The sequence below is a fragment of the Eretmochelys imbricata genome, chromosome 5 (genome assembly GCF_965152235.1).
Source record: "Eretmochelys imbricata isolate rEreImb1 chromosome 5, rEreImb1.hap1, whole genome shotgun sequence".
NCBI classification, from domain to species: domain Eukaryota; kingdom Metazoa; phylum Chordata; order Testudines; family Cheloniidae; genus Eretmochelys; species Eretmochelys imbricata.
Genome location: NC_135576.1, coordinates 16,125,547 through 16,142,582, shown reverse-complemented (window position 1 = coordinate 16,142,582; position 17,036 = coordinate 16,125,547). Strand labels below are relative to the sequence as shown.

The following is a 17,036-nucleotide window of genomic DNA, read 5'->3' as shown; positions in this document are numbered from 1 at the left end:
AAGTTGCACTGAGCAGGATTACTTGTAGCCTGATCCTGCTAAGTGCTGAGCTCCAGGAGCACTGGTGTCATCCTCTGCCTTCCCTAAAGTGCCCAGCACCTTGCAGGGCAACGTCCTTATTACTTTCCCCCTCTAAAACAATCAAAACAATGGATCAGGCTTGCAGGAAACTCAGACGCAGTGCAACTCTCTTTATAGGGAAGTAGAATTATGATGACTTGTTTAGAATACCCTGTCTCTGTATTGGGCTGTTCGTGCACAGACATCATGAGTTCTCCTTTCTATGGGCTCCGGCCTAGGAGGGTGACATGGTGTGATACAGTTGGTGACCTGTGCTAAACCAGTAACAAAGTCCTTGCCCCTGAGAGCTTACAGTATGAGGGAGCAAGCTGGTACAGCGAAAAGAGAACAAGCACAGAGCATCGTGTGTTGTCTGTATTACAAAATTGGAATCCTGCTTCAGCTTTCAAAGCCTCCCCTTCCACTCTCTTGCAGACTTGGGTCTGTTTGGATGTAGGGCTTTGGTCCGGGCCAATCTCTATTCCATGTGAAGGAGGAGGGAGAAGCGGCTTTTTGTATATTAAAAGTCCTGACTGCTTTCATTGCATTCCAATGTGCCTATAGACAGGTTTCAGAGTAACAGCCGTGTTAGTCTGTATTCACAAAAAGAAAAGGAGTACTTGTGGCACCTTAGAGACTAACCAATTTATTGAGCTGTAGCTCACGAAAGCTTATGCTCAAATAAATTGGTTAGTCTCTAAGGTGCCACAAGTCCTCCTTTTCTTAATGTGCATATACTGTCTGTATTAGAGCAGCCCTCCATTTAGACCAGTGATCCCCAAACTTCTGAGGGTAGCACCCCCCATACCCCTGTCCATGACCCCTCCCAGGGCCAGGAGCAGGAACACGGCACAGGAGGCTGGGGGACGACACACAGACCGGTGTAAGGGGGCTGAGGCTGGGGCCGCAGCTGGGGGTGGGTCTGGGGCCAGGAGCGGGGCCAGGGGCAAGAGCGGAGCTGTAGCCAGGCTGCGGAGGGGGCTGGAAGCTGGGTGTGGCTCCACTCCCTCCCCCAGCCTCACCCTTGGCCCTGGGCCAGGAACAGAGCCACAACCAGAGGCTGGGGACAGGGAGCTGATAGGGTTGCCAAGCCTCCAGGATTGGCCTGGAGTCTCCTGGAATTGGCATCAATCTCCTGGTGACTACTGAAAACAATCTGGGAGATTTTAGTAGGATATTTTAAGAAAATGACATTGTCATGTTGGGGGGAAAAAATCTCTCGAAATAGCTTCAGGGTTGGCCACCCTAGGAGTGGAGCCACCACCGGGCTGTGGTGGGGGCCAGCACCTGGACCCCTGGCTGGGTGTGGAGCTGGGCAGGGAGCTGGGCCATGGCTGGCAGTAGGGATGGAACAGAGCTGGGGGGCGGGGTGGGGCTCGGGTGGTGCTTCCTACCCTATCTCAATGAGGGCTGGCCTGGGCCCTGCCGTGCCCACCTATGAGGGACATGCCACACAGTCTGAGGACCTCTGACTTAGACTAAAGGATGACCTTGTGACTAAGGTACAAGACGGGAGGTCCAAGAGCTGGATTCTCTTCCTAGCTCTGCTGTTGACTTGCTGGGCGACCTTCAATTAAATTGCTCAGTGCCTCAGCTTGCTTAGCTCTGCAATGTAATACCTGTGTCACAAGGGTGTTGTGAAGCAAGATGGGGTTGCAGCGCTCCTAAGGTTTGGCCCCGCCACCCTGGCTGGACCAGATTTGTGTGAGTGGAGTTGTGACCTGGCTCATGGGGTTGCTCACTCAAATTTGGCTTACCCAGACTCATGTCATCATGATGGCTGGGCCAAACCCGAGTGGAACAGGGACCCCAAATGTTACAGTGCCTGGAGCGTGAAGCCAAGTCCAGCCAGCCCCATGGGACAGGAGCCTCAGGAGCTGCCACACGACCCTTTGAAACATTCCGGTAATCCAGTTTTGGGTCCTGACCCACGGGTTGGGTAACCCAGCCTTAGAACTTAGCCCAGGTTTGCCCAAAAGCTCATGTACAAGGATGGGGATTCCCTTTTAACCCAGTGCAGCCTGCGGCACCTTTCATCACCTGAGCTCAGGGGCCAGCAGCAGAGTGCTATAGCAGGAGCTTGATTGTTTCCGCACCACTGCTGCAGAAAAAGAGCTGGGCAGTCTGCCGCGTCCCCAGAAGATGCGGACCAGTCAAGGGTGGAGTGAAGAGTGGGCCAATCCATTGCTATCCCTATCCTTACAGCTAAAGGAAAAGAGGTGGAACAATGGGACTGCCAGCAATCCCCTGAAGAGCTGGAAGGGGGGACAGCTAGCTAATCAGCCATCCCCACCCCGAAGACATCAGGTAGAATGGACCAGGTAGATGGCCACTGGCCCGCCTCCGTACAACTATTAGATATAACAGGGAGCTCAGGGCCTCTTGTGAATAAGTGATTAGTGGAAGGGCAAGGCAAGATGCCAAACGACAGAGAAAGAAGTCCCAACACCAGGCAAAAACCCACCTGATGGCAGGCACAGTCACAAACTTGGCTTGTCAAATCCTAATGAGTTTAGAACTCAAAATGGTACCCCACTCTAGGTGTGTTTTGAGTTTATTTACAGAAAGCTCACACAATCCTAGTCACTACTCAGTTAATGGAAATGGGGCAGGATTCTCACTTCTGCATAAAGCACCATGGGATTTTTAATATTGTTTTCTCATGCCTGGGAGGTCTGTTTAATATTCCATCTGAGAGAAAGCCCCTACCCTCAGCCACCAAGCCCTCCCATCCCCCCAGCCCACAGAAACACAATGCTAAAGCATCAATGACGTACTGACTGTGCTGGAAGAGACACTGCCTACACATTCAATATCCGCACGTCCTGCAGCACCTTTATGATCCTGGAAGGCTCCCATCAAAATACCGAGCCAGTATGACCCTGCCTACTTTGGGATCTGATAACAGATCACTTTGAGGTGGTGTGGCTGTTGGCATAAGGATTTGTTAGCACCTAGGGTGACCCACATGGATACTACAAGATCCAGAGAATCCTTGAGGCCAAGAAGTTGCCAGCTGCAAACAGCATAAGCTGAGGAGTGGTTCTAAAGGAGTATAAGTCAGAGGAGCTTTTTCAAAAATGTTGTTTCCTGTCCAAGTTGCCTTGATTCCAGAGAGATTCCCTGTGGACTGTAATGTGTCAGAAAAATACTATTATTGAAGAAGGAGCCATATGGACTGTGCCAGGAAAGTGTAGACAAGTCAGTTGACATCAAAGTAAGAAACAGACACACACTTGCAGAAATGTAAAGAAAAGTTGATTAGAGGGTAATGCCCATGAAATATTAAGTTAGACAAGAAAACCTCCATTACTGTGATACAACCACAGGACCTTTCTGCTGAAGATCATAAAAATGTGTCTCCCCTAAAACACTAAACCAAGATGACACAGTCAGTCTTCTGCCCAGTAGATGCTGCTGGCGTAAGAGTTACTAGCTGGGTACAAGGGTGTGAGCTGAGACAAAGTAAGATGGTCCCCAGTTCCGATGCCCCTCTACCAGATGGGCATTTCGTAACTTTTTTTGCTTTTCGGAGTATTTCATCTAGTTTAATGTGGGGATTGTGGCATTAATAAGTTCTGTATTATTTCTTCCTTCTGAAAGAGTGATGTTGCAGGACTTGTCTGTGTGTTAGCTTAGCAATCAGCTTCCTTATTTTCCCTCACACATAATCAGACCTGGGACCTTTTAGGCTGGGATTTTTAGACCCCTTTGAAAAGGCTAGCCTTAGCACTTATTAACATTTTTAAAGTGAATTGGTGTATGTATTCAGTGCTAGTGAAAAGTTCTGAATGGATGCCTGTGGAAACCAAAGTCCTACAGAGCAGAGGCTCCCCATGCTGCCCCACCAACAGCAGAGGAAAGATTATTTTACTGATTCCATTAAGAAATGATTGTGCAGGGTTCTGCCCTTAAATGTTCACAGGGAAAACCAGCAAAAGGCTATGCACCCCACCAGAGGGCAAATGGCAGTTCCTCTAGAGCTAAACCAGTGATATATTCAGGAACGCGCTCAGGACTGGACTTGGAGCTCCCAGCACTGACTCCTGAGGGAGCCTTGAACATTTATAATTCATTATTAGGGAAACATTACTATTATAACACCGCATATATGGTTCTTATCACCTTGAATCTTGATTAAGGTTACATTGTATTAAATATATATATATATATAGTTAAGACTATATTATATCTTGGAATATATTTAAGGTGTCCGGCCAAATCCTGGATGTTATCCCTATGGGAGATGGGTGTCTGCTCTCTGTACCTTTATCACAAACCCACGATTTGTTGATACTGAAAATTTTGTTTCCAAAGGAACAAAAATGTTGTGTCCTTGAAGGATTTACTTATTATCCAATATTATAGCTGAGGCTGATAGTACTGCTAAGGTTGCCTAATATTGCCCATTATAAAGCCCTGGTTTTCAGTCATTTAACCAACTGGGCTAAACTTTTCTGTGCCAGATGTCTGCCTCCGGGTGAATTTTTTGTGTGTGGAAAATTTCAGCCAAAACAGTTCAGCCGTTTCTGAGAACAAAACTGAAGAGAAATTCATTGTTTGGCCCATGTTGAAAAAATTCTGCCCACGCTGCGCATGCTCCAACCTTGGCTGCACAGGATTTCCCTGCAATTGCAGCTCTTGTCTGCAGCAGTGTGGGCTAGGTCTGGGCACCTGAACTGCAAGACCAGGGAGCCTCTCCTGTGCTCTCAGTGTCTCCCCTGCTGGCACCCAGGCAGCATGGAGTAGGAAACTGCATAATTTGGATATGATGGGGCTAAGAGCTGCAGGATGGGGAACGGAGAGGGTGGGAAGGGAGAATAGGACTGGATGCTATGGGTATGGGTGAGGAGAGAGGGAGATTGGGACTGGTGAGGAAGGATTCTGGGACTTGGAGGAAGAACCTGAGGTTGGACAAGAAGCCTGGGGAGGAAGATTGGGATTAGGAGCCATCGGGGCTGGGAAATGTGGGTGGGAGAGGAGTGGAGCAACTGGAGGGCAGGGTGGGGTAGAGAGACAGATAGGAGGAGGAGCTGAGGCAGAAGGAGAACTGTGAATTGCTGGGCAAGGGGACTGGGAGTAGGGATGGAGACTGGAGGGGTGAAACTGACTTGCTGACCAAGAAGTCTGGGTTTGGACTGAGATGCTGTAGGGGTGGAGCATGGATGGCAAGAGGAAATGTCTAGAAAACATGACCTACAAGGCAAAATTGAGAATGCTGGGTTTGGGTAGTCTGGAAAAGAGAAGACTGAGGGGGGACATAGGTCTTCAAGCATGTATATTAAGAGGGGGGTGATAAATTGTTCTCCTTATCCACTGAGGACAGGACAAGAAGTAATGGGCTTAAATTGCAACAAGGGAGATTTATGTTAGACATGAGGGGAAAAACTGTCAGGGTAGTTAAACATTGGAACAAATTACCAAAAGTATCCAACATACACTGTTCCTCAGCTCCCCATCTTTAAAGTGGGGGTAATACCCTCTCATCTCAGCGGTGCGAAAATAATTCATTAATATTTGTCCAGTACTCAGATACTGTAGTGGTGAGCACTGTAGAAAATCCCATGAAGAAATTAACAATTCTGTCTTCAGAGCAGAGTTTGAGTAGTGTGCAGTAAATAAGGCCTGGGGCCGCACATTGAACAATGAGGATAAAACAAAATATTGAGTAGCTGCTCATTAATTAAACACCATCCATTCTGTGCCCGAAATATGGTAGGGGTCTTGTGGGAAAAAATAGTATGTGATCAAGTCATAGGTGCCAACTCCAGGGCTGGAGCACCCATGGAAAAAAATTAGCGGGTTCTTAGCACCCACCGGCAGCCAGCTTCCCTCTTCCCCCAGCACATCTACCCCACCGGCAGCCCTGCTAATCAACTTCTCCTCCTCCCTCCCAGCGCCTCCAGCCCACCATGGATCAGCTGTTCCAAGGCAGGCAGGAGGAGCTGGGAGGGAGAGGCAGGAGTGGGGAGGGGGCGGAAAGAGGCGGGAGTGCAGCCTTGGGGAAGGGTTGGAGTGGGAACGGGGGCAGAGTGAGGGTGGGGTGAGGGTGGGGGCTTGGGGGAAGGTGTGGAGTGGGGGCGGGGCCTGGGGGGGCGGGGGAGGTCGAGCACCCACCGGGTAAAGAGGAAGTTGGCACCTATGGGATCAAATCATTAATGACTTTATCATCATACATATGCACAAGGGGGCATACTTAAGATTGCACAGACAACTTTAATTGTGGAATTTCTGAACTTATGATTGCTTGACCTTGCAATCTTAATAGTCTTTCATTGTATGTTTTATATATATGAAGTATATGTATAGTGCATATATGGCTGTATAACAGTTTGTGTGTTAAGAAAAAGTATCAGTCTATTCATCCAGTAGCCCAAATTGGCTCCATCATGTATACAATAGTAAATACAGTAAAACAAACACCTCAGTATTTGGCATGAAGGCTGGAACTGCTCCAAAGGAACCACATGTCTTAAGAGAACAATTTTTTTAAACTTGGGGGACAAGAGCAATTGCACTGAAATTTCAATATCTTGAATAAATAATAATCCTCCTTTTAAAATGATGGGCTACCTAAATACAGCATTTGCTGTTTTGGCCAGGCAGGTAACTGGTGTGAAGTACCTTTCCATAAAGCATTTTTTAATCCTCCATGAAATTACCGTGGTCTGTGGTTTTTTGTTTTGTCTTTTAAAGCAGTGAGGACACAACATTTGATTCATATGTAAACAGTAGGACACTTACTACCCAAAGTAAGGACTGACGCTTTGTTGTTAACTCCTGCTTTTGTGCTGCTTTTTCCCACTCCCAGAACCAGTTACCTGTTTGGTTTTTGGTTTCTAGTGCAGGAGGAAGGTTGTGACTCCCCTGTAACAATTGCCATTATTTACGGCTGAGAGAGTTACTGTGTCCAGGGTACTAGTTAAAAGCTGCCTAGGTGTTACTCTGGCTCCCCTTCCTTGCCTCCCTGCCCAATCCATTCTGTTTGTCATCCTGGCTGCTTTTTATTTATTGGTTGAATTGTCAGTCCCCTGTAGCAGATAGGACGGTATGTGGGAAGGTTTTCTATTTTCATTTTTTGCACCAAGGTTTAGTGAATGCAATGAAATTAATTGAAACAAAAGAGCCATTTGTTTGCTTTTCCCATTAGGAGATCATCATAGCACAAGGTATCTTTCAGGAGCAAGACCTCCTAGTCAGAACACATACAGAGCAGACAAAACAAACCTTTCCATCAATTAGCAAATATCAGTGAAACTGTTTCGTTAGTTAGCAAGTTCACATAAATTGCCTTCGAGTTGATCCTCCGCTTGACAGCTAGCAAAGAAAAATGCTTTAAGGTAGGGCTTTCCTTTTCATGTGGCTGGGCCTTCGTCACCAGGAATATTTGATAAATCACAACTCCCTTCCCATTTTTTAATTTGTCTCCTGGATCTTGTGAAAATAAATGAATTCAGCTTGGTAAAAACCCCAATTATGTGTGTCTGGCTTCAGTGCTGAAAGTGCATGCTGAGGATTGAAGGCCTGATACCGAGGCTGCATTCACAAGTTCTTTTGATAGACAGCTTGTTGTGACTAGATATATAGCTGCTCTCCTACTGCTGGCAACCTTTCAGAGGGGATTCACAAATCATATCCTAGGCCTCTGAAGTAGAAAAACAGTGTCCACTCTGATATCATTCTCTCCTTCTCTCATTCATGTGCAGTATACTTTTCTATCTACCACTCTTCCATGTGCGTTCTTCTCTCCCTCCCTCCCCCCCCCGTCTGTTTTAATTAAATCTCTCTTCTGCTCATTGCTCAACGTGATCACCAAGCTGCTGGAATTTGTATTTTTATGGCATTTCAAAAGACTAGTGTCCATTAGTATCTAGAGGATTTAGGTCATTGTGATTAAAAGAGGAGTTCCAAAGACCTTGCTCTTATTAAACGTACTGCAGTAGGATATTTTTCACAGAGCTCATTACACCTGGGACCTCAAGTAAATGCAGTAGTCAAAGAAGGGGGATTGAAATCAAACAGAAACACATCATAAGTTCTTCAAGGATAAATTGTCGAATACTCAGCAATATTTTAATGATGACATGTAAACAGTTTTCAGTTCCAAGGGCCGAGGAAATTTGCTGTACTAAATATTTCAGAGATTGATTTCACTGATGTAGCACGAGGAATTGAATTCCTCAGTTTAGAAACTGCTGTGCTGACTTCTGTCATGAATAATAACATCGTTGATCCGTTGTTTGGGAGGTGGGGGAGGAAACCTTATAACCCTGGTCACTATATTTGATGAGAAGAATGCTGACAAATGTATTAAACCGCCTCCTAATGACAGAGTTTTGTTAATAAGCCTGCGAATGTTGGATTTTGTTGAAAGCAATTCTGTTACAAAATGTAAAAGCGACAGCCTGTCTAACCTCATTCATTTTCAGATGATTGGAGTTAAGTCATTACATTTGATGGTCTGGGAATTGTTACCTGATAATATTCAAGAAATTGGGAAATTATGAACTAATTTTGGGCTCTATCAAATAATGAGACTCTAGAGAGTGGAGTATTACAAAAGTAAGCCTTAAAAATGACAAAGAGAAGATATTTAAACCTTTTTTCTTTATGGAGCAGTAAGAACATTCTGCCAGTGAACACAATTCCCATTATCTGACCAATTGCCTTGCTGTGTCTTTTTCTTTACAGTAGGCTTATATTAATTTAATTTAAGAAGTAGGCACTGCCGCTTGCTTCTTCCCTCAAAGAATAATTTAAATTATCTGCAGATGTCAGTCCTTTTTTTCCTAGACTTTGCCTTAGAAATACTTATTCACACCATTAACACCTGGTGATACCCCGCGGAATCTAGAAAAATGCTTACAGTGTACAGCAGCTGGTGTACAAGTACAGTTATCCAGTTTCATTATAAATAGGATTTAACTTCTGGCTTGTTTCAGTGGTTTGTAACTGCCTGATTGCAATTTAAGTTATAGTGAAAGGACCAAACTCTTTACTTGCCTTGCTCCCTTGAAGTCAGTGGAGTTGTGCCAGCAGACTTTAACCCAAAGTTGCCATTGCAGTGGGTTCAGTGCTGCCCCCCACCCCCCCCTCTGAAGTCAGTGGCAAAATTTCCATTGGCTTCAAGAGGAGTAGGACGGATCAGACGCTGATGCCATTCTTCAGTATGAAGCTCTTTCAGACCCCTCCCCTGTGGAGGGCTCTCAGGCAAAGGAAACAGAGCAGGGTGTGGGGAGGCAGTGCAAAGGGCACGCACCTCCTGTATGGATTCTCACTGTGAATGAGCTTCCCCTGCAGAACCTGGCACACTTACGAGTTTGTGGAGGGGCAGAGCTTCAGGATCCATAGCTATGCAGATGCATGTTTTTCCCCCTTGGCCCAGGGATCTTCTTACATAGAGGGCATAGTCCTGCCCCTTGAGTATTGTTTTACTGACCTGGGGCAGCATTTTTCCATCTGACTCTAACCCCAAAGTCTGTTTTGAGATCATAAAGCTAGGGAAAGAGAAGACCTGCAAGGCCTTACAGCCCATCCTGCTACAACTGCAGCATTGTGGAGCGGCGTTAGCTTCTATTATAAACCCTTATTTTCTGGACCCTTTGTAACTTTGGCTTAGATGATGAGTTAAACTGGTAATTTCCAGGCCAAATCGAAAGACAAATTGAAGTCACTGGGGTTAAACCAGTATAAGTAAGATCAAAACCAGGCTCTGATTTCTGGAGCATGAGGGGTTGAATCAGATCTCTCCATTTAAGTTTAACCTTTCTCTTATTGCTGTAAAAATACCCATTTGTTCTTGCCAATTTAAAAGATAAATAATGGAAAAAATTCACTGGTATTTCACTTGAATGCTGTCAGGTTTGCAATGAATATTAGAATGAAGACTATAATAATCCCTTCCAAATTCCATTCACAAATAGATATATTTTATATTCCTTTTTCAGCAACTGATAGTTGAGCAGTTTTCTTCACAATGAAGTTGTGTAGCCTTATTATTTAATACTTTTGTTCCCCAAGAGAGATTGTTAGGCTTCCTATCTCAGATGGGGATATAATAGCACTATGTGAAGTGTTACAAGCTGTACTGGTATTGAACATCTGAACAGTGCCTAAAGAGTGAATCTTTTCCAGTCCCTTAAATTCTGGTATGTGAAAATGCAAATCTTGTGGACTAATATGCTTGTGAAGTTGGGAAAGAGGGAATCTGGGGACTCTGATGGATAACTAACTGTTTTCTAGCATGTGGATGGTAACATCATTTCAGAGTTAAGTAGATTTCAGAGGAAGCAACACTTACACTGATTTATTCATTGCTCTGCAGGTTTGAAACTTTTGAAGTGAATAGCTTTGAACAGTTTTGTATCAACTATGCCAACGAAAAACTTCAACAGCAGTTCAACTCGGTAAGGTCAGCTGTTTCATAAGATTCATAGAAAACTTTGGATAAAAGCCTGGCCACATTTTCCTGTGCCAGGCTTCCACTTAGACAAACTTGTCTCCACTCTGGCCAGCTCTCACTATTAACATGAATTTGGCAGTTATAGCATAATCCCCACGGGGCAGAAATCATGCAGTAGAACTGTACTATGTTTTCATTGCTAAAGGTGAGTTTTGCTTGGTTTTGGTTTTGTTATAAATCTGAATCTCTTAGCAGGTTTGTAAACAATTTATTCCAACCTGGATCCACTGATGTTTCTGAGTGGTTTGTATGTGAAACCATTGGGAAACTGGTTTTTGCATAGTTTCAGCCCCAAACCAAGCTAAACCTGGCTGTTTGCAATGAATCTGTTTCAGGATTTAAAGAGAACTCAGGAGTGGAAACCTCTAGGAGGCTGACCTAACCTGCTGAGAACTGAAACTACTTAACGTTGTATGCTTGTATTATACACATTCTAACACAATTTGTTGTGTTTGTCTTGAGATGTGAACAGATAGATGGAGTTCGATATCTACATTGAGTAGACATAAAAATGTCAGAAACTTTACACAGTTAAGGGTCTGATTCCAGTTTCACTGAAATCCATGGGAATTTTGCCATTGACTTCAGTAAAAGCAAGATTTGACCCTAATTTTGGGTAAAGTGGATCTACAAGAGAATTTGTTGAATTTGAGCAAGTAAATTCTGTGGGGCAGTCCTGGTACTTTAAAACTGTTCTGTACATGTAGTGATGCACAGTTGCAATATATGTAAAGCATCATACTATATATCAATGCTTCTTTAAGAAATTGAGAGGAAAGCGATAGGTTTAATTTGCGCAGTACACAACTGTTTTAATACATACAACTGTTGCTTCTAAAGCAAAAAGATTCAAATTCAGTGATGACATGTTTGAAGAGGTTTTAAAAGCCACCTTTGAAGGAAAAAAAATGCATCTGAGCCAGACTTTTTTTTTTCTTTCTTTCCTCGTGGTTAGAATATCTTAGAAATGATCAAAGGACTTTTAACCTCTTGGAAATCAGTCTGAGAAACTTCAGCCAGTGGGGGAACTTTTTTCCAGAAAGTTGTGTGTATGAAAACAGGAATCCATATTGAAAATGTCTTCTGAATCACAGCTGTGATGTTGATAACTCCCAGTCTCTCGCTTCTGTGGAAGTGTGCTCAGATACTTTGGTGGCGTGCACCAGTATAAGAACCTAGACAGGTAAATGTCTAGGGTATTCTAGTTCACTGTATAATTTACCCGTCATGGCATATGAAAATGAGGAATCATTAGGGGAGGAGGCAGAGATCTTGAGTAATGTATAAGCTACATTATGCTCCCCTGTTAGGATACCACTCTCACTTATCTGTAGGGACCGTTTGAATAATTTTCCAGTGCTATATATAAAGAAAATATCCCCACCAAATGCTTTATAATGGTAGACTTTGAGATCCTTAGTCATACATGGGACCAACAAATAGCAGAGTTTTTAGTTACACTGCACACTGTCTTCAGCTGAAAATTCTAGCACTTCTCAGCCATGTACAGGAGAAAACTACACTTCTAGTAATTGCAATAGGTAAGTGGGATGAGGGAAGTTTAATTATTTAAAAGGTAACAGTTCAGTAAAACTTTTCTGTCTTTTCTGATCACAGCATGTATTTAAGCTGGAGCAAGAAGAGTATATGAAGGAACAAATCCCTTGGACTCTTATAGATTTTTATGACAATCAGCCCTGCATAGACCTTATAGAAGCCAAACTTGGTATCTTGGACCTGCTGGATGAAGAGTGTAAGGTAAAGAAAAACACTGACGTCATCACTGCCTTTTTATCATTCTCAAAGTAACTTGAGCAGGCTAGTCATGCTGCATTCAGCGTGATGGGTCCCAAAGCTCACCCACCAGCACTCTCCAGGAGCAGGACGGGGCCAATAAAACAGTCCTTGTCCAAAACGAACTGCAGTCTGGTGGTCTTGTTGAATTCATCACTCCTCCTGGGTTCTCAGGTAACAACGGTAGCCTATAGTATCTCTTATGTAATTCATCTGACTAGGAGTCTATGACCACTCCTCTTAGATGCAGAATTTGCAGTAGTCATCCCCTTCTTTGTGACCTCTCCAGTAGGTAAGGCTATTGCAATGTGCTTTACTTCTGGCTACAGTTGAAGACCACGAGTAAACATCTCCTGACGCAGAAGGTTGCTGCCCACTTCCTAAATTGGGCAGACCGCTGACACACCACACCAGTGCTCTCATTTCTACATTGGGTGTAGTTACAGATGTTGGTGCTGATATTTAGTTCCCTAAATTGGACCTGGTTTGTTTGGTTTTTTTTTTAGCTTTCCTCTCCAAGCCTATATCCTTTCACAGCAGTTGAAATTGGCTGCTTTTCCTTGTGGTTCCTGGGATAAGTCTTTTCGGGTGGTAGGGCTTTCTCAGTCTGAATCTCCACCTTTTGGAATTCACTCCTCTTAGTGGGTCGGCTACTGGATCCAGAATATGGTAAATTTCTGAGCACACTCAAAAGCCTTTTAATTTGTTAGATTTGAAGGAGTTTATTCATAAAGTTGATGATGCAATGACAAGCGACTAGTTGCAATCCTGAAGGGATAGATTGTAAGCTCTTTGGAGCAGGTATCATCTTTTTCATTTTGTTTGTACAGTGCATAGCACAATGGGGTCTCAGTGCATGACTAGGGCTCCTAGACATGACAGTAATACAAATAATAAATAATGATAACGGATCAAATTTATGCAAGGGGTGAAATTCTAGGTTTATTGAAGTCACTGGCAAAGCTCCCATTGACTGTAGTGTAGCCAGGATTTCCTCCAAGTTATCCAACTTGCTGAAATCAGATGCACTAGCCACCCTGATTCTATACCAAATGAGCAGAAGCCACCAAGACATCTGTGTGCTGTTAAAGTCTGTCATTTGTACACTTTTCCCATATTGTAATGGTTGTAGCAGTGAGATTTTATACAGTGAGATTTTTGTCTTAAATGTCCATCTCAGGGACTAGCAAAACTCAGTTCACCCGGCTGAAGTGGCTTTTAACTAAAGGTCAAACAAATGGCGTTGGGAAGCTTGGGCACATTTTAAAGAGTTTTCTTACAGTGAGTTTGTAGAAACGGATTTCCATGTTTATTGCTGCTCAGCAATTCCTGAGCAAATGTGTTCAGCTTACAAATTAAGTCATTAACAGCCAGAACTGCAAACTCACCTTAGAATCCCAAAGTCAAGTTGGACTCTTACTTGCTCATCTGTCACCAGCAATAACAATTTTGCAGCTGGAACTTAGTTAACATGATGCTTGAGCCAGCAGAATCCAGAGATTGTTAGATCGGCAGGGCTGGTAGAGTAAGGGGCTGGTAGAGCACAAACAGCAGAAATACCTTTGTCTAAACACACAAGGGGGAGGATCTGTTGAATAAGAAGGTGCTATTTTTGCAAACACTTTTCTGCTCATAATCTCCCTTTAACACAAGGGAGTAACTTCCTGGAAGTGGTTCTTCATGCCAGTTTCCGTGTAGTATGATTAACAGGTCAGTGTTTTAACCATCTGTTATTAGGCAAGAAAGTTTGCATTAAGACTCAGGTCTGCCTGTCATGAGAAATGGCCTTGTGGGTCTGTGTGCATATATACAGTCGGGTAAACTGTTAGCCTTCATGTTCAGTCAGTGTAGAGGACCTTGCCTCTCCTGTAGCAAGGCATGTAAAGGACACTAATCACTCTTGTTAGCTCCACTGAGATTCATGAGCATAACAACAGGCCCAAGGTGAAGAGGAGGCAGAAGTGTCATGTTACATCAAAGGGACGCTTTTCATATTTGTTATTTAAATTCCTTTGTCCCTGCTGGGATTTAATAAGGAGTGTGACCTGTCCTCCTTTGTGAGAGAAAGGTGACTTCTTAGATGAGCGCTCACTTCCTTCCATTTCTTATGTGGCACATCGACTTTCCTTCCCATTTAATATTAGATTGTCTTCAGTGGCTAGTGGCTGGGTGTTATACTATTGATGGCTGGCTGTAATCATTTGTGATGAAGACGTGCACAGCAGGGATTTCTGTTTGTGTATTTACAGTGAGTCAGAGCTGAGATTTTTTCACTTGGTTAAGTGAATCTGATCTTACTTAATTAGGTATTTAAGTATCCTTGACCATTTTGTTTTTTTTAACTGAGCATTAGTCTATGAAATTCCTACTGTTTGCATTAATTTAGGTCTGCTTTGCTCATGCATTCTAATGAAATCATAAGGTAAAATGGTGTGTTGTGAATAACGCAAAGGAGAGGGCCTGGTGGAGCATGGCGCATTTTTGTGGTTTGACTCTTCCTTCTGATTCAGTGCTGGAGCAATGCCCAAGCACAGTAATAGATGGCGTTCTGTTCCTGGAGGTGCTCTGTTTTGGGTGAGACATTATGACTTAAACACTTGTGGTCATGAAAGATCCCACCTCCCTTCTTGTAAGGGAATATAGAGGTTGATGTACTGGCCAAATTGCAATTTGATTGCATCCTTCCTACTGAAAATTTTCCCTGTTGCTGCTGCTTCTCTGCCATCCCTCGGGGTTTCCATTGGGAGAGAAGCTTTATGTGGCTGAAGCACCAGCCAGGTCCAACCGATGGAAGCTGCTCTGAGGATGTGCAAAACAATAATTAAATGAGGACTTTCCCATTTTTAGCATAGTTTTGGTCTTTTCTTCTCAATTATGGCTTTTTATTATAATTAATTAACAAATGAGAACAACTGGTGGCTGGCTCAGAAGTAGGTCATGAACCTAAGCTCAGTTGTTCAGTGCCATCCACTGCACTGCCAAGCCTCTCTTTCTCCAGGCTTGAGAAGACCTCTAACTATTAGGAACTAGGAGGAAAGTTTCCCAGATGGCAGATTGCCCTGTAACTCAAAACGGCATCTGGTACTGGCTGCTGTAGGTGACAGGCTACTGGACTAGATGTGCCATTGCTCTGATTCATTATGGTAATTCTGATATATATAAAAAAAATGGTACCCTTCTTTGGTGTTGTACAAAGCCCTGCTGCCTAATGGGGACAGCCTGAACACAGAGCTCTGTCCAGTTCTAACCCAGTACTACTTTTCATCCACACCTCTTTGACGTAGAACCTGAAACAGAGGAACAAACCCCGCACATATCGGTTCCTGCAGTTTCCGTGGTATTTCTCTGTAGCTTGGGAGTAGTGTAATTAGTCAGTTTTATAATGGACCCTTTTATAATAACCTGCAAACACTCCACAGCCTTACAAAATTTTCAGTGAGCGTGGTGAGTGAAATCACCATTTTATTGATAAAACCTACTCACACCCACATCCCAGTTGGTGAGCTTGTATTTTTAGAATCTCACCACTCCTCCTTGCTGTTATAAAATAGCAAAATCTCTTCTCTTATGCAGCACCATGGAGAGAGAATTGCTTTGCTATGGGCCGCAATTGGTATAAAAGTACAATAAGTCAGTTGGCAAGCAAGCCCACTAATGCAGTGGATAAATGTACTCTGGGACTGAAACTCCGTCAAGGGGCCTGGCAACATAATGAAATACTAGAGCAGAGGTGGGGTATTTGTCACCAAAGTTCTTGCCTCACAGAATGTTTTTCCTGTATTTTTTTTAATGTATACAAATTCTTTATTTTAGCCTCTTCCATATGACTTTTGTATGCCAGTGGACTTGAGTGAACTAAATAATACAAAAAGCTACAAAGCATAGCAAGAATATAGCTACAGGGTTAAAAAGAGATGGGAGTCACCAGTGAAACAAATGGGTTTTGACTTCAGGCAGGGGCTTGAAGAGGGAGCTTCAAATCCTCATGTTGTTGAAGGAGTTTTTCTGACCATACATGGAAACTTTCACAATCCCCAGACTCTGTAATGGATACTTTTTCTCTGTGTATCTTAGGACAGGTTATAGTTATCTTATGTATCATTTAAATGTCCCAGTTATAAATGTGGATGTTGAGTCAGAGTATAGTTACTCACTATTCATCCCTGTGCCAAATGCAATGAAATCAGGTTACTGGTAATATTTAGCAAACTGGTTTTGAATCCCACTGATATCTCTGCACATGTCAGTGTAAAGTGCACTATTAAAAAAATACATTTTTCTTGATTTGATGGTTGGTTGGTCTGTAGAAAACCATTGGAAAACAAAGTGGCATCTTTCAAAGCTGGCCAGCTACTTCCTCTGATTTGTGTTCTATGAACCGCTGCATGTAGGTTAAGAAGAGCGGCAGAACCCCTGGGGGGTTTATGGTTTGGACCTCATTAGTTCTAATCCGATGGCAGAATAACGACTTGCACGTTGAGTTGTCATCCAGAGCATGGTGAGGAAGCAACAGAATGTGCAGCCCCTATCCGTATGAAGCGCCACAGAACTCTGGCATACCCAGGGCTGGGCGTGGTTTTTAGATTATATTGGCGGTGCAGGGAAGAAAGAAACAATTAAAATTCTCCTTCTTAGTTTTTATAATACTAATTGCTGGATCTGTGGCTTTGAAGAAGTCTCGTTAGTTATCCCATTCTTTTTTTTTTTCCCCTGATAGATT

At 43.5% G+C, this 17,036-nt stretch overlaps 1 protein-coding gene across 1 annotated transcript in view; it reads left to right on the top strand.

Moving 5' to 3' along the window:
* The window catches only part of MYO5B (myosin VB), a 244,499-nt gene that overhangs the window by 90,115 nt on the left and 137,348 nt on the right, over positions 1-17,036 (top strand). Inside the window, exons 11-12 of the mRNA XM_077817114.1 lie at positions 10,385-10,466; positions 12,140-12,280. Of these exons, the coding sequence (XP_077673240.1) occupies positions 10,385-10,466; positions 12,140-12,280 (223 nt within the window). The remainder of the gene's footprint in view (positions 1-10,384; positions 10,467-12,139; positions 12,281-17,036) is intronic.